Here is an 18,391-nt window from a genome sequence, read left to right as displayed (position 1 = left end):
CTGGTGGTTTGCTAATTAATGAGTGTATTCATGAGGTGCAACAGTTTGGGCAAATTCAATTCAGCAATCACACAAAAAAACAGCACCCATAATGGCTCTTTAGTTGTTCCTCCAGAGGAAATTGATGGAGTAGTAGAAATAGAAGTCTTTTAGGAACAAAAGAACCCTTAGCTATCCAAGGAATCATTTCAGGTTAAAAGAGTGAACTTTTATTGTCAGTATATAGCATTACAGAATTAAGAAATCTTTTCTCTCAGATACAACATACATGAAACTCCCTTAGAAAAAAGTTTTCATCAGTGGTTGCTTATAAAGTTTTGGGTTTTTAGCTTCCTAAAAAAGTTCTACTTGGAACCCTCTCTGATTCTCAGAGGGACAAATGAAAGGAACATTAAAATCCACCATGAACGACGTACACGTCGATCTTTAGTATTGCAGTGTGATTTTCAGTGGTGTCCAAGATAATTAACGTTTTACAATTAAAAATTCCACATTACCCACAATACCATTCCACCTGCTGAAAGTGGTGCAGTGGGATTTAGCCACACATCTCTACCTAAATATAGTGATGCAGCAGAGCTTTAGTCCTTTAGTCTGTCCAGGTCTCTCACCTTATCATCTGTACACTCTGCTCAAACAGATCAGCTTCCGAAGCTTAATGCTAATACCACCATCAGCGCCATCATGCTCGTCACCTCGTAGATTGCTAACTAGCCGATCAGAGTCTCTGCCATAACTCGGTGTCATGTAGCTGCAATGTACAGTATTCTCTGACTTTGAGTCCATTGTTTTCACCAACATCTCCACTAATTCTATGCTGGATTTCTCATTAACATTGTATTGACTGTCACTGGCAAATGGTGAGTGATTAAAGAATGTCTTTTGTTTTTAGGAGCAAATAAGCGAAACCAGGGTTGCTATATTGTCTTTGATGATGAAGTTGTAGACCTGACAGCCTCCTTCTCAAGTGTCGGACATTAATGTTGAAGCTATTTCAGCTTGAGGGAATCCCTGATCAGAGTAAAAACCAATTTGTTCATCCATGATGCTGTGCGATTGCATTTAGCTATTTGCTGCCTCCAGATCAATAAAAACATGTTATGTCGAGTACACAGAACAATTAAGTCATGATCATGAGAAAACAACTTTTGTTATGCCGATATCAAGAGAAAACAAATATTTTTTGTTTGAAATATTATTTGTTGAAATATTTTTCCCCCTGTGACGTCAGTGTGACAGGCAACCTTAACATCTCGCGGAAATAACAAAAATACAATATAAACCAGCAAATTACCACAAGAATCCCTAAAAAACATCACAAATATTTCAATCTAAACACATTTCATGTGTTTAATGGTGGAGGTTTCCTTTAAAGCAGTGGTCACCAACCCGGTTCCTGGAGATTTACCCTCCTGAAGACTTTAGCTCCAACTATAATCGTGCCTACCTGACTATCTAATCATTGCCTTAAGAAGTTCTTGATCAACTAATAGAGGTGTGTTAGATTGTTTGGTTGGAGATGAAACCTGCAGGAAGGTACGGTAGATCTCAAGGAAGAAGGTTGGTGACCACTGCTTTAAAGGTTTAAAGATGGAACAGTGCAGCCTAAGCTTTAAATGAGCCTTAAATAATAATAATAATAATAATAATAATAATAATAATCCATCCATTTTCTATACCGCTTATCCTACTGGGTCATAGGGAACCTGGAGCCTATCCCAGGGAGCATCGGGCACAAGGCGGGGTACACCCTGAACAGGGTGCCAATCCATTGCAGGGCACAATCACATACACATTCACACACCCATTCATACACTACGGACACTTTGGACACGCCAATCAGCCTACCACGCATGTCTTTAGACTGGTGGAGGAAACCGGAGTACCCAGAGGAAACATGCAAACTCCGTACACACAGGGCAGCAGTGGGAATCGAACCCCCAACCCTGGAGGTGTGAGGCAAACGTGCTAACAACTAAGTCACCATGCGCCCCATAATAATAATAATAATAATAATAAGGAGAAGAAGAAGAAGAAGAAGAAGAAGAAGAAGAAAACGATTAAGAAGAAGAAGAAGAAGAAGAAAACGATTAAAAAGAAGAAAAAGAAGAAGAAGAAAACAATTAAGAAGAAGAAGATTAAAAAGAAGAAGAAGAAGAACAAAACGACTAAAAAGAAGAAGAAGAAGAAGAAGAAGAAGAAGAAGAAGAAGAAGGTCTTAAAGTGTGTTGCTGAAGTGATGCTCTAATGACAATAATCTTTGTTAGTGTTTGTCTGCTGACTGATTATTAAAGCTCCTTATATCAACAGAAAGCCAGTCCACATGTCTTCTTCACTTGGCATATGCATGATGGTGTCAGTTAAACACACATCTTTCCTCTCGATTCTTCTTTTCTTTTTCATTTTTCTGCCCAATTGGCACCTTAGTGAGTCGGTTTTTTCTTTTTTTTCTTTTTTTGCTTGTTTGTCAGCACAACATGCACCTGCATCCGGAGAGCCGCTCGGCGCGCGCGGGTGAGAAAGATAAAACGATCTGCGCTTTTCCGTCCGTCAAATGCTTCTTTATTCCCCAGCGCTCCCATTAGCGCGCCGAGCTTAACGACTCCCTGGATGACAGCGAAATGATACGGTGTGTGTGTGTGTGTGTGTGTGTGTGTGTGCAGAGAGGAGGAGAGGAAATCAGTGCGCGCGCCGCCGCCCCGCCGCCCGCACCCGTGCGCACAGCAGGTAGCTGCGCTTCATCCATCCCGCGGCGCAAAGCGCAAATTACACACAGCTGTTCCACTATTGTTCAGCGCGCTGTCTACTATGGAGCCACTTTTTTTTGTTGTTGTTTTATTTTTTATTTTTTGAGCATCCTCTGCATGTGTGTGTGCGTGCTTAATGACATGCACAAGGGTGCTAAGCGGAACTAACCTTAAACTACTTCTCCAGCAAGCATATGGAGCCAAATCATATAGCTACCCAACATGCATTAATCACATGCATTAAAGGATCAATCCGTGATTTTGGAGGAAGTTAACTATCTTTTTAAACTCAAAGTCCAGTCTGGAAAGTGGAGTTTTCTGAAATGACAGGCAACATGATTGACAGACATTTGAGACACTTTCTTGTCCTGACTGGTTGGATGTCTATGGTGCACAGCATTTCCCCCTTAAGACTGCTAGGATTGTGAGGAAATAAACGACACCAAGTATTAAAAAGTGTTTTGACTTGGAAATCTTTGACTGTACCTTTAATCACCATGATTGGATTGTTAAGGTTGATCCCAGGCAGAACACAATAACAGGCTGTGTTGTGGATATTTCCTGGTCTTATTTCTTCAGGCGATACATCATGGTGGGGTAATGGAGTGGTCGATGTGGGCTGAGTGGAGTTTTTGTACATAATATAAGAGAAGATATACACTCTGGAAAAACTTTTCTTGGGCTCAACGCTTTGAGCGACAACATACACAATTGCACACAATATATTCAATCACAAATTTACATACATACATCACATGTAGTGTCATCATCTGAGTTAAAACGACAGTGTTTCACCTGAGGTGATTGCACAGCCTCGCTATTGTTACACAACTCCACAGTTTATGCACAACTCCATAATTATTGCACAGTCCCGTATCGTACAGTCCAATAATTGTGTAATAAATGTTCTCCATGTGTCTGTGTGGGTTTCGTCCGGGTTCTCCAGTGTTCTCCAACCTCCAACATCTCTGCTGTCTCATAAAGCCTTTCACAGAAAAAAAAACCCACAAGAAAAATAAAGAAGAGTCTAAATTGTGAGCTGGTACAATCATGTGCATTACTGTTTTTCAATGTTCATTTAAATGGCATTTTTATTACAGCTATTACAGAAGGCAAACAGTTACTGACCCCCCCCCCCCCCAGTAATGATACTGACATGGTAGAGTGTGTTGCTGGGTTAAGAGTGTATCAGGTACAGCAAGTGAGTGGTTTTGAGGTGATGGAGTCCACCAACCAAAACTTTCCATCCAACAGCAGCTCTGTAGTCAGAAACTGACGTAGGGCTAGAAGACTCTCTCTCTCTCTCTCTCTCTCTCTCTCTCACACACACACACACACACACACACACACGCGCGCGCGGTTTTAAATCAGTCTAAATGCGTTTCATAGGCGCCCTCTAGTGGTTGGATTTTTATTTATTTATTTAATTCTAATTTTATTTTATTTATTTATTTTTTACAAATACAGCACAATTTTTTTTTAATTAGGCTTTATTTCGAAGATTAGGTAATATTGTTAAATTGTGTACGTCTCAGAGAATAAATAAAGTCAATAGAAACACTGGTTTTAGTCAAAACACTATTAATGAAAAGCAGTGTATTGGATTAATGTAATTTATTGGATTTATGAAGAATATTTTCCTCTAGTGTACTTACAAAAGAAGTAGAAAACCATTGACATTCGGTCGAAATTATCTAGATATTTACACTCACCAACCACTTTATTAGGAACACTCGTACCTCTGCTCATTCATGCAGTTATCCAGTCAGCAAATCATGTGGCAGAAGTGCAATACATAAAATCATCCAGCTACAGGTTAATGTTAACGATGTTCACATCAAACATCAAAGTGGGAAAAGATGTCATCTCAGTGACTCACTGACCATGGCAGAAGGTGTTGATGCCAGACAGATTAGTTTGAGTTTAGTTCTGCAGGTGGAGACACCTTGCTAATGATGAGAGGGCAGAGGAAAATGGCCTGTTTTGAGCTGACAGGAAAGCTACTGTAACTCAAATAATCACTCTTTACAGCTGTGGTGAGGAAAAAAGCATCTCAGAATGCACAACACACACCGAATCTTGAGGTGGATGGGCCACAACAGCAGAAGAGCACATGGGGTTCAACTCCTGTCAGTCAAGAACAGGAATCTAAGGCTACAGTGGGTACAGACTCACCAGAACTGGGCAGCTGGAAGAAAGCAGGTTGGAAAAATGTCACCTGGTCTTTTCTGCCAATTCTCCTTTGACCGCTTTCATTAACAAGGCATTTCTGCCCACAGGACCATTAACTCTAGAGGTGTGTGTGTGTGTGTGTGTGTGTGTGTGTGTGTGTGAAAATCCCAGGAGATCAGTAGTTTCTGAAATACTTTAACCAATCCGACTGCCACAGTCAGAGATTTCACATTTCTCTCCATTCTGATGTTTGACCTGTATCTGCGTGATTTCCTGCATTAAATTGCTGCCACATGATTGGCTGATTGTATTGTATATGTATGAATGAGCAGGTCTAGGCCTATAGGTGTTCCTAATAAAGTGGACGTTGACTGCTTGTAATTTCGGTTCTAAATACTGATCGGCTAAGATGCCTTCGAAGCTTTCAACACACACACACACACACAAACACACACACACACAAACACACACAAACACAAACACACACACACACGCGCACACGCACACGCACACACGCACACACACGCGCGCGCACACACACACACACACACACACACACACACACACACAGACCTGTGACCGCATCACCAAAATGGAAGTTAAAAAAAAAAACGCCCTCTAGTGGTTTGTTGCTTTAATAAACGGTAAAACACGTTTGGCAGGTGAATTCGATCACGTGGTCCTCGTGACTCTGACGTCCCCGCGAACACTTCACACCATTTTCTCTCAAAAGTACTTTCTTCTCCCCTTAAAATGAACTGTTTGAGCTCTCTGTGCTGCTGTCTTCAAGGTCTGTCCTCCGAGGAAGAGGTAAGACACTTAATCCAGGATAATTTAATGAATTAAAGACAGAGGAATTACACTAGTAAAAAACTAACAGTTTGTTTTCTTTGTGTGTTTATCAGTAGTGTAAACAGTGTGCAGAAGTAGAGTTGTATTCAGTTTATTCAGAATGAACTGAGTCAAGTGTAGCTGTAAAGTTCAGAGTTACTGCCAAGTAAACAAATATGTTGCATATAATATAATATATCCAAAAAGAAGACCCAAAACATGTCAGTGTAGTAGCTATGAAGAAAGTATAAAGTATTTTTTCAACTTTTAAACTTTTCACAGCCCTTTCAGTGTAGAATAAATCACGTCTCGCCCTTTTATCTGATACAGATTTGTTTTATGTGTACACTTTTCAAATATTCCAAACATTAGATAAACATGTCATTATATTTATTGGCAAAACTTTAGAATAACAGTATATGAATAATCATGCACGAATACCTGAATAAATACTTACTTAAATATGGACTAATGATGAGTTAAGGTATGTACTAATCACAAACTAATGAAGCGTTAACCTTAACTATGATGCGAGTCTTATAAATTCATGCATGAATTACAACCACTTTAAAGGGTCATGAAACCGCCCTCTTTCAGCTCAAGTCTAACTCTCAATGTAGATGAAATGGGTGTGGATGGCTGTGCGAAGAAGGGAGGGGGAGTGGGCGTGGGTGTGGCAGCGAAAGGCGGGGAGCCTTCAGAACACTCACAATGAAGATGGATAGTGACAAAAAGTTTGCAGATGAGGCAGAGGACTTCTCTTCTCCTGAATCCCCAGGGCTAAATTGAGACACAATAGATAGCATTGCAGGTCCTCTGCCCTGTCTATTTGAACCATTAACCCCTGGCGTGACTATGGAGGAAAACAAAACACAACCGGAGGCAGTGCGGATGTTGGCACATTTTTGTTAGTTATTATTATGTATTGATTAACATATAGGGGTAAACTAAATTGCATTATTTACCCTTGTTTTTAAGTCATTTAAATTATCAAATGAAAATCTGTCTATAAGAAGCACATCAGTGTGATTGGCATCATTTCAAACCCCTTAAATTCCTCAGATTTGAACTGGTATGTTTATAGAACGGGGGGCACAGTGGTGTAGTGGTTAGCATGTTTGCCTTGTACCTCTGGGGCTGGGGGTTCTAATCCTGTCTCTGCACATTCTCCCCATGCTTCGGGGATTTCCAAAGACATGCGTTGTAGGCTGATTGGCATTTCCATATTGTCTGTAGTGTGTGAATGTGTGTGATTGTGCCCTGTGATGAGTGTCCATGGTGTACCCTGTGCCACGAGTTCCCTGGGATAGGCTCCAGACCCCCCTGGAACCCCCTGTAGGATAAGCGGTACAGAAAATGGATGGATAGATGGCTGTTCAGAGAACAGTTAGTAAATCGTAATTTTCTCCATACTGTAAAACTAATGTAACCTATCACTGTTTTTTCAGAGACAGCCTATACTTGGTGCACCAGAGTCTGCAAGAATATCTCGTTCACCTACTAATGGTTAGTCCTGTTAAAAATGACCTGTCTTTGTTTATTTTATGACGCGAACTCACAAATTTTTATCTTAATCTGAAAACATGTTGTTGTTCCATTACATGCCTAAATGTTAACATGACACACACAACGTTCTTGCTCAGATTCCCAGTACAGAAGTGGCAGGGTTATTGTCCGGCACGTTGGTGTGACAGATCTGGATCAGCGCTTCTCTGACTTTGCAGAAACGTTCAACAAGCAGCAGGAACACTATGAGTGTATGCAGGAAAAGCGGAAAACTCTGATGTACCGCTATCGCTGTGCCCCTGACAGCAGCCTGACCGAGTGCCTCCAGAAGATTAAGGATGAACATGGTGAGTTAGAGCACATTAATGTTGAGTCTCCATCAGGTGGCAGTAGCAGATCAGGAACGGGATATTCAAACCGGCGTAAACATACTGCTGTAGCATCGAGCGTGCCTTTTACATCCTGTTTAATGTATTTTAATGAAAGGGGATGGAAAAAAAGTGCAAATGATATGTTTTTTTATGGATAAACTGTAAAACAGGTACATGGTTTCCTCTAAGCAAAAACCAAGGGAGGTGAATACTTCTGCACTCAATTCAGATACTTGGTTTTACATTTCCCATACATGTTAGCCACCCCATTTTTCCCACTCTTAAGCAGCATTTTGGTTAAACTTTATCTGTATCTTTCAGACGACCACCAGATCAGCATGCAGATGAAAGGCTATGACTTCAGCTTGGCCGTAACACCAGACGATCCGGTGCCTGACAAGCTGAAGCGAACGCAGGAGAACATCAAGGAGCTGTGTCAAGCCGTCAAAGCCATCGTGGCGGCTGGAACCAAGCTTGAGGAGATGATCAATTGGCTGTTGAAATCAGAAAAGAGCCTGACTCAGCAGGTGAATACGGAAGCTAAGACGCACCAGGAGTGTAAACGACTCGGAGGCAACTTGAGGGAGAATCTGCGTGAGGCATCGAGAGCTAAAGAGCTCAGTCCTTGCTACAGGGAAGAGGCCGGAAAACTTTTCAATGAGGTGGCCCTGCTGTCTGGGGTCAATCCATGAATCACTTTCTCGGTAGGAAAGACAATACAGGATACAATAAGAATGAGTGAAGGATGATTTAGGGAATATATACTGACCGTTGTAACTCCAGAATCTACTGTATATAAGAAACACTTATTTTTAAAGCACTATATTTAGTAAAGGATAAATTATAGAATAGATAAAGGGTTACAGTCACAGAAATATAAATATATATTTGTGAAACTAGACGAAAATGAATTTGGAAGGATAAATTTGTTAGAATATAGATAAAAGTGCGTTGCTTTTATACCAAGTTGCTGTTAAATTCTTGAACATAATCGGTCAGAAGGTGTTGATTAATTTTCTACAGGCAAATCACAGGTTTATAGTAATGTATGTTTATATTAATGTATTTATGGAATGTTAAATATGAAAGATATTAAATATCGTGATTTTGATTAACACTTACAGTAAACCCTATTAAAAACACTATTTTTATATGCATATGTGTTATTCATATATGGTAGAGAAGTGTGGAGAAGGTAGGCTTGTGATATTAAAAGAAAGAAATTAAATGTATTTGAGGTGCATGGATGACGGTCTTTGTATACTTCTAGGATGATTTGTGTTCTGTATGTAATATCCTTTTTTGGAAACAAATCTCTGTTACACTGTTTTGGCTTCCAGCTGGTCTCTGTTTCTAATATTAGCTAGCTTTCTTTAAGTTTTAAGCATGCTTTTATAATATATATTGTACATTTTTAGCAGGAACAACAACTGAGGGTTTTTCAGAGAAATAAATCATAAGCTGGGAAAAGTAATCAGTTCATATCTGTAATAGACCTGTGTACAAAACATATTACGTATATGATTAACTGTATATATCGATGATCATCTATTTACTATTGAATGAAGAATTGATATGTTTTATATTATTAAGATATCTATAAATATAACTATAAAGCAAATATGCCTCATGTTCTTCTTGTTCCATGTGTTTGTGCAGCCTTCTCTCATTTTATTTTGGTTATAGTCGTGACATTTGTATTATATTGTCGACTGCAAAAGTTTGCATCCCCCATGCGTTCTGTCTCAAAAGGGGAACATCCATCCATCCATTTTCTATACTGCTTATCCTACAGGGTCGCGGGGAATCTGGAGTCCATCCCAGGGAGCATTGCGCACAAGGCGGGGTACACCCTGGACAGGGTGCCAATCCATCACAGGACACAATCACATACACATTCTCACACCCATTCATACACTACGGACACTTTGGACATGCCAATCAGCCTACCATGCATGTCTTTGGACTGGGGGAGGAAACCCCAGAGGAGGAAACCCCTGTAGCACGGGTAAAATTTGCAAACTCCACACACACAGGGCAGCGGTGGGAATCGAACCCCCGACCCTGGAGTAGTGAGACGAACGTGCTAAGCAAAAAGGGGAACATACCAATTATTATTATTATTAATAGTTTTTATAGTAATATTAGTATTATAATTATTAGTAGAAATGTTATCTTATTCTTAAAAAAATTATAAAAAGCTACACAATGATATGAAAACGATTTGCTGCATTGATGCAGGGAGAGCATGCACATTATTACAGATTATTTATATAACTTTCAGAAGAGAAGTCGCAAACTTTTGCATTGGTATTTTCCCTCTATTAACATACACAATTTGACCAGATTTGTTGCTTGTAATAATGATGGAACATCTGTCTGTACCTACCACACTAAATGTCATGTCGGTATAAATAATTTTTTGTTTGTTTTCTTTAATTTGTACTAAGGGTGTGCAAACTTTTTTGGTAGAAAAAACCCAACAATGTAACTTTTATTTTATAATAATAATAGAGCACTTTTCGTTCAACATTCAAGGAGCAAAAACAACATTAGAATTAAAACATTAGAATTTTATTATTATGTAGTAGGGAAAAAACCCCACAAATATAGAATAAAATAAATAAATAGAAAATACGAATTAAAAAAATAATTAAATAATAATAATAATAAAAAACTAATTCAATTATAAAGACCAAAACAGATTAAGCACTTTAAATTAAACAGCACATTATTATGTTTTCAAATGCCTTCTTTATTGTACAGAGTTTATACAGAGCTTGTTAAAGTTGTAATTAAAATCAGGATTATGTTTATTTTTTATTTGATATGATTATAGTCAGTGTTGTCTGAAAACATAATTAAGATGATTTACAACATTTGCACACTTGCTTGCATAACTGACTTGATGAAAACGTCGACAACCTACCTCACTGATGGAAATCAAAAAGTCCCGCCCTTACTCGAATCTGATTGGCTGCTATTTGTAGCGACCTGCGTGCGCTTTATATAGTCACCGTCCATTGGTTAGTTTTGCTGTCCGTTACAAACAATCCCGTAATCTAAGGTAGTTTGAATTGTGAAAGTACCGAAGATGAACGCGTTGATGGTGCTGAATTATTTAGGCGGCGCGTTTATGAAGTGAAGGATATCTATCTCTCGGTGGAAAAGAAAGCAAACGGAAGATAACAGTCCAGAAGGGAATCTGAAGATAGCATGAACGTGAGTATTTGTTTAACAACTGAACATGATCTTAGCTAGATGCTAACTCGCTAACTTGTTAGTAGATAGAATGATATATAGTGAGTCACATGGAGCAGCTGAGTGTCTCACCACCGCCTTAACTGCTGCTAGCAAAAGCAAACATTTACGGTTAGTTTAGAAAACAAGCGCGTACGTTTAAGCAAATAAAAATGATAAAGCTGTCTTTGAATTAGTGAGTCAACTTGGAAAGATAATTGGCAGCTGTAGAGTGGCAGAGGCGCAACACCGAGCTGTCAGATGGGATTTGCATACGTGTTTATATTGAGTAAAAACCTGTTTATACGGAGTAAAAGAAGCCTTACTCGAAATGGTAACCTTTTTCCCATCTGTTCAGGCTTAGTTGCAGTGTCGGTGTGAGCTTTTTAGTTCGTATAATTTGATAAACTTAACTACTATTGTTGGCACCCTGTGATATAATCAGTGTTGGCAGCTTCTTTTAGGGGGACATTTGCATATTTCTTTGCATAATCTTGTATATTCATTGCTTCGTCATGAATATTTGCATAACAGAACATGGTAGGTGAAGGTAGGAAGATTTTATAAGGATACTCCGAATACGTGTTTTTTATTGAACGAAGCAGGAACGCAGATAAAGATGAGTAAGAAGTTATGAAGTAGTTGGTTAAGGAGGAAGTAACTTGTTTTTGTTAATTGTAAATATCGCCAAGAGTCTAAAACGAAGAACAAAGCGTGGGACAAATAAGAGTGATCCATTATTGGTCGCTGGGAGCGATGCCGGCCAGCGATTGGTCGCTGGGAGCGATGCCGGCCAGCGATTGGTCGCTGGGAGCGATGCCGGCCAGCGATTGGTCGCTGGGAGCGATGCCCAGTGGCTGGCTGGCTGGTTGGTTGGTTGGGGGCTATGCCCATGATTGAAGTGACCAGTGATTAGTTTTTTCTGATGTGCTTTTTAATAATTTCCCCTCTGAAGCGACAAGATATTAAAGCTTTTTTTTCTTTATTTTGCCGATACCCCGTTGACGTCTCAGCAAAGCAAAGCTAATTTCCTCTTGCCCTCTATAATCTTAATTGCACGGTTGTCATTTTTACTTACTGTCCTGTCCTCTTGTCTACATGGTGTCCTGTTGTGGCCAATTGATTCTTTTTCTTTTTTTTTGTCCAGCTCACTGGTCAGTTTTGCAGGTTCGATTTGTACCAGTGAGCACCACTGCTCTGGGTAAAATGCAAATGTTATTTGTTACAGACTTGTAATTTGGTTTTACCATAGTTTGAAGCTTGAAGATCCCAGGGCTCTGGGTCTTCACTGAGGACTCCATCGTCAAAGATCGATCAGACGTCTAGAAAACAAATGCTGTCTAATGTTTTGTGGAGTGTTTTTTTTTTTTTTTTTTTGAATGACTGACTTTCTTCGAACCTTTTAATGTGGTTAATTTAAAGGTAACTTGAGTTTCCTTTTGTGTGAATCAGAGTCATGAGAATAGTTTTGCTACAGGGGTTTTTCAGGCTTGGCGGTTGATGGATGAGGATATTTGTCTTGGCGAGAGAGGCTATTTCTGGCTTTGTACAATAATATCATCTGGAAATTGAACTCGAATGGTGCTGGGCTTCGTTACATGTACTAAAATTATCACACTCACCCTAGCGTGTGCTGAAGACATTAGACTGTTCTTTTAGACATCCATTTGAAACTATTTGTTGGAGGACACTTCTGAAGTACGGTCCAAGCCATGTGATGGAACACTGCTAATTTTACATGGCCAAAAAAGAAACGCTGAAACACAGGTTCCAGTCGTGTCCGCCAAGAACAGGAATCCAAGGCTATAGTGGGTACAGGCTCGCCAAAACTGAATGAAATGTGGCCTGGTCTTTTTCAGTTTTGGTGAGTATGTGCCCAGTGTAGCCTCAGAAGTGGAACCTGATGTGGTCTTCTTCTATTGTAGCTCATCCACCTCAAAGTTCAGTGTCTTGTTGTTCTGAGATGCTTTTCCGCTCACCACAGTTGTAAAGAGTGGTTCTTTTGAGCTACTTCTTTTGAGTTCCTGTCAGCTGAAACCTGTTTGAAGCCATCCTCATCATCAACAAAGCATCTCCACCTGCGGAGCTGCTTCTCACTGGATGTCTTTAAGCCAAGAGAGACATTTTCATTCTTACTTATTTAACGTGCTTGTCCTCGGGCTCGTCCTGAACGTTCGGAAACAGTGCGTTTCTCATACTTTATTTTTTGTGAAAGATGTCACATCTAATGTGTGCGGATTAGGGCAAACCCACTGACATTTCAGTGTCCGTTAAGCATGGCATTTCTTCTATCTGAATAAGCTTTCAGCCTTATATAATGTGTAGGGTTTGTTCCCGCTTTCATCCAGGGGCTTAAATCGGCACTGATCTGTGGCGTTTGTGTGTGTGTGTGGGGGGGGGGGGGAGACAGAAGGACGAGTGAGTGTTGTGAGCAAGAGTTGGGAGAGCATGAAAGGAAATAATGTTGTGTAATATACCAATAATAAATATGCAGAGGCACTGAAACTCGAAAATGTTGCAACATATGAACACTTTGCAGAATTCTGTGTTGTATTCTTGCAAGAATTTAAACACTGTTAAAGTCCTTGGATAAGCATGCGTGTGTGGAAAGTATGGCAGAAAACCAAGGCTAACTCGACCTATGTATTTTGGCCTGTTGTACGAGAAGGACAGATGGAAATGGTTGATAATGCAGTAGATAACACCGGCCGTCCCACACCTGTTGATAAGCACTGACGTGAGAAGGTGTTTACTTGCTAAATAAACGGAAGGAAATACAAAGTAAATGGTGAACATCAAGGACCCAAGCGTTTATCTTGTTTAAATCCTCCAGAGGATAATGATACAATGATTAATTCAAGAGAAGACCCAGTTAAGTCCAGTGTTTTGCTTTAAAGTGCACCTCTTATGATTTTTCAAATATTACCTTTCATGTGTGTTTTAGAGCTGTTTGTGAATGTAAAAAGTCTGCAAAGTTTCACAAATCAAAGCGCAGGACAAACGGAGTTACTGACTCCCAAAAGAAGGAACCGATTCTGAACAGCTGAAACGAGTTGTCAGTAATTCCAGACTTACTTCCTATATTAAGCTATGTAACAAAAACCCCGCCTCTGGTCTTCATTGGCTGCTCGCTGACAGTGGTAGACCAATCGCAACAGACTAGGACATGTGACCAATCAGAGCAGAGTATGCTCTCTGAAAGGAGGAGTTTAGAATAAATCATTTAGAACGGATCATTTAAAGAGTCGTTTATGACACTGGGGAGGGAAAAGGTGATGCTGTAATTTAAATTACGAGCATGTTAAAGTGCTTTTTGACCTCGGATGCATGTAAATCTATTGTATGAGACCTCTAAAACAAAACTAGGCACGTTTCAAAACCATTATAGGTGCGCTTTAATGAATAATAAGATAATGCCCCTTACTCATCAGAGTTGCTTAGAAACAAACACAGACTAGAGCATGTATTTAGCGTGAGTTCCACAGATAAAGCCATCAAACGTGAGAATTCACAGCTTCACTCCACCGGACATTATCTGAAAGATTAACGATCTCATCCATGATGATGTGTCTGTTTTATTTTTAAACTTACTGCTCAGTGGGTGTGCCAGGAGGCTTTTGTGTATGCAGGTCAGTTAAAGTTCAGATTGGTGTCGTATATTAAAACATGGCAGGAAGGCTGCAGTAACTCAAATGATCACTCTTTACAACCGTGGCAAACAGAAAAGCATCTCGGGTTGCACAACATGCCAAACCTTGAGAGTTGGTATTTGAGTTACTGTATCCTTCCTGTCCACTGAACCACTTTGTTCATTCTCCTTTGACCTTTCACATCAGCAAGGCATTTCTGCCTGCAGAACTGCCTCACACAGGATGTTTTTCACACTTTTCTGTGTAGAGGGGTGGGGTTGTGTGTGTGTGTGTGTGTGTGTGTGTGTGTGTGTGTGTGTGTGTGAGAGAAATCCCAGGAGATCAGTGGTTTCTGAAATACCCAAACCAGCCCGTCTGGCACCAACAACCATTCCACGGTCGAAGTCACTGCAGTCACGTTATCCCCTTTCTGTATCTGATTTTATGCATGGGCACGTGATTGGCAGTCCGTACAGGATTTCGAGTTTTATTTGGTTGTTGTGACCAAAAGTGTTTGAGTGTGCAAAAAAATAAATTTGCAAGGCAATTTGCGGATTTTTCTGTGGGTTTTATTTATTTATTTTTTGCAGACTACTTGAACTTGCGAAATTGCCATTGCACGAAATTTTGCAGTGATGTTTGTTGGTAGATGAGACCTTGTAGCTGTACTCATGTTTGACGCACGTGAATTGAAGAGGGCTTTGACTGAATCTGCGTTGTGATGACGTCACATGACGCGTCTTGGCTGAAATCTACGGTCATTTTGAAAAATTCCAAGCTGCTCTGAATTTTGCGGCGTTTGCTTGATTCCGGGTTATTTTCTGAGATCGTGAAATCCTGGAGGGACTGGATTGGCTGATTTGGATAATGATGAATGAGCAGGTGTGCCTATTATTGTGTCTGAGTGTATATTACCTGGGCATGCTGTAGAAGGGACAATATGATGTAGTCTTTCTAGAAGCATCTATGTGCAGCCTTTAAAAAGATTTATTTATTTATTTTTTAAATACTTGCCTCATGTCTACGTGTAAAACCAGTCCAGTCCGAACTGGGCTTTAGTCTTGGCGCGGGGTTCGAATCGAATTTCTGCTGATTTCAGTTGGGATAAAAGTGTCATGTATTATGAATAAATGTAAACATCATGTTAACGAAAGCAGTAATGAAGATTATATAAATGTTTCTATAGTCTAGCTGGATATGTTGGATATGTAACGTCATTTTTCTTTTTTTTTTCTTTTTTTCCCCTCCCCCCTGCCAGATGCGTTTCCTTCCTCTGCTTTCGTCTCCTTGTTTGTTCGGCCACTGATATGAAGGGTCCTGGCTCTTTCTTTCCTGCAGGCTGCCTCGTCATTCGGTCTCACGCACATGTTTAAAGCAGGGAGTTTCTGCGCTCCTCCAGGTGCACTCGCTGAATAACATCTGCAGCTCGCACGCCTTCCTCGACACTGCTTTATACAGCAAAGACGTCCTGCTGGATATTAAGTCTTCTTTTTTCCATTCAGTACTTCTGGTTTGCAGCCTGTAGAGGTCATGAAGAGTTGAAGCAGTGACATCAAGGGTTGTTTCTGTGTCATTTTGGGACTCTATTTTCCTGCAGGAATTTTTATTTTTTTTTATATCCGTGTTTAGCGCTCTGTCGAGAGAGGGATCTTTTGGAGAGGTGTGTGTGAAATTAATGGTATGCATCTAGCGGCACAGGAAAAAGCAGCCAGGCTGGATTATTCTTATTTACACCCTGCTATTACTCAAACCTTTCCCCTCTGTGCCCTGATTGGTGCCTGTGCTTCCTAACTACTGATCTGAAGTCAGGTGGGTGGGGCACGAAGTGTGTGTGTGCAACAGGAAACGAGTTGAGGTTTCAGAGTTGAGCAGGGTTAGTCAGTGGGTGTGTTGTGCCGTCTCGCGTCTCTCTCTTCAGCTGGACACGGTGAGTATATTTTAAACCCCATAAATATATTTCTCTGTAGGATTTCTCCTGTGCGTTCCTGGCGTGAAGCCGTCAGGGTCTGTGGAGTACGGCGTGGGCGAGTGTGAATATTTCCATCCGGCTTCTGCGCGGTGGAATGAGTCACATTTTGATCCGTGTCCTTGGCCGGGAAGTATAAAGCATCTGGAGAAGAGTGCTTATTTAGGAGAAGGAGCTGCGTGTGAAGCTGTGGAGTTTCGCCTGGTTTAGATTGAACTGCTGCCTCATTATTGTTTCGAGTGGTACTGATTTGTCACTCCGAGACTTACGGTGTGGGCTTAAGTGGGAAGGAAAAGCCAAACTAGAAATGTAGCTTTGCATTAGGGAAAGATTAGTATATGATGAAATGGCACAGCTGAGCTTGTTCTCTGACTGGACATGAAGTCATCGCGGTGGGGGAGTGCACAAGAATGAGACGCCGGTTTAAGAATCTGGTGACTCTCAACTCCTCACTGTTACACAGTTGCAATCAAAATGATTCAACCCCCACTGCAAGTTAGGTTTATTGTCAAACTTTACAGACTTTCAGCTGTTTGCAATGAACAAATCAAACAAAAGCAATTGAAATGGTTCAACACAACTAATGCTTCAAGTGTTTTCCCCAAATTCAACTGAAAATGCAACTTATGATTTCTCCAGTTTCAAAATTATTCAACCCCTTCATGGCAGGCCTCTTTAGAAGAGCGTCCTTTTGCTGTTATGACCTGCTGCAAATGAGATGCATAGTTTCTGGCAGCGTTCCTGAGGAATCTTATCCCGTTCCTCATGAGCAATGGAGTCCAGTTCAGTAATGTTCTTGGGTTTGCGTGCTGCAACCGCCTTCTTCAAATCCCACCTGAGACTTTCTATGGGGTTCAAGTCAGGTGACTGTGATGGCCCTGTAGAATCTTCCACGACTTCTTCTGCAACCAAGCCTTGGTGGAATTTGAGGTATGCTTGGGATCATTGTCCTGCTGGAAGGTCCAATGATTCCCAAGCTTCAGCTTCCTCACAGACGTCATGACGTTTTCTCCTAGGATTTCCTGATACTTCAATGAATCCATCTCACCTTCCACCTGCTGCAGGTTTCCAGTGCCAGAGGATGCAAAGCAGCCGCAGAGCATCACCGAGCCACCACCATGCTGTTGACAGTGTGTTCTTTCTTCATTCTTCTTTCTCAAGACATACCGCTGATCCCTCGTGCTGAAAAGTTCCAGTTTTGTTTCATCGCTCCACAGAACAGAATCCCAAAACTTCTGTGGCTTATTTATATGATTTTGAGAGACTTTTCTTGTGCTTTTGGGTCAGTAGTGGTTTATGTTTTGGAGTTCTGGCATGAAAACCTTCTGCGTTTAGTACGTGCCTTACTGTGCTCACGGAAACCTCAGTGGCTGTTGCCATGAAGTCTTGCTGCAGGTCTTTTGCAGTCACTCGAGGGTTTTTCGCAACCTGCTTTCTCAGAAATCTGCTTGCAGCTGTTAATAGCTTCCTTTTTCTGCCCCGTCCAGGTATTTCATATGTTTTCTACCCCTAGCCAGTTCAGGTATTTCATGTGTTCCAGCTCAAGCACACCTGCTGCAATTAATGAAGCCCTTGATTAGTTGCATCAGGTGTGCATAAGACAGCACTTGTTTTGCATATTTGTGCTGTTGTGAGGGATTCTATTCCGGGGGTTGAATAATTTTGAAACTGGAGAAATCATTGTAAGTTGCATGTTCAGTTGAATTTGGGGAAACCACTTGAAGCATTCGTTGTGTTGAACTATTTCAATTCCTTTTGTTTGATTTGTCCATTGCAAACAGCTGAAAGTCTGTACATTTTGACATTAAACCTGATTTGCAATGAAGGTTGAATAATTTTGATTGCAACTGTATAATAAAACCCTTTCACATTCGTTTGTAAAAAAAAGAAAAGAAATTGAGCTGTTGCTGTAGACGTGATGTTTTGAAT

At 40.6% G+C, this 18,391-nt stretch overlaps 2 protein-coding genes across 3 annotated transcripts in view; both read left to right on the top strand.

The window, feature by feature from the left end:
• Positions 1-5,567: 5,567 nt before the first annotated feature.
• Positions 5,568-9,241, top strand: si:ch73-345f18.3 (uncharacterized). Its single transcript, XM_053613021.1, has 4 exons — positions 5,568-5,729; positions 7,199-7,256; positions 7,394-7,603; positions 7,949-9,241. The coding sequence occupies exons 1-4, from the start codon at positions 5,673-5,675 to the stop codon at positions 8,317-8,319; spliced, it is 696 nt and encodes a 231-aa protein (XP_053468996.1). The 5' UTR covers positions 5,568-5,672; the 3' UTR covers positions 8,320-9,241.
• A 5,570-nt stretch (positions 9,242-14,811) lies between these two features.
• hycc1 (hyccin PI4KA lipid kinase complex subunit 1) overlaps positions 14,812-18,391 on the top strand; it is a 39,884-nt gene continuing 36,304 nt past the window's right edge. The window contains exon 1 of one of the 2 annotated variants that reach the window (XM_053612641.1): positions 14,812-16,423. The gene's annotated coding sequence lies outside the window, so the exon portion shown is untranslated. The remainder of the gene's footprint in view (positions 16,424-18,391) is intronic. The other variant, XR_008384537.1, reaches the window with a different exon arrangement.

The sequence above is a fragment of the Ictalurus furcatus genome, chromosome 24, assembly GCF_023375685.1.
Source record: "Ictalurus furcatus strain D&B chromosome 24, Billie_1.0, whole genome shotgun sequence".
In the NCBI taxonomy this organism is placed as follows: domain Eukaryota; kingdom Metazoa; phylum Chordata; class Actinopteri; order Siluriformes; family Ictaluridae; genus Ictalurus; species Ictalurus furcatus.
This window is presented reverse-complemented; position numbering and strand designations above follow the sequence as displayed.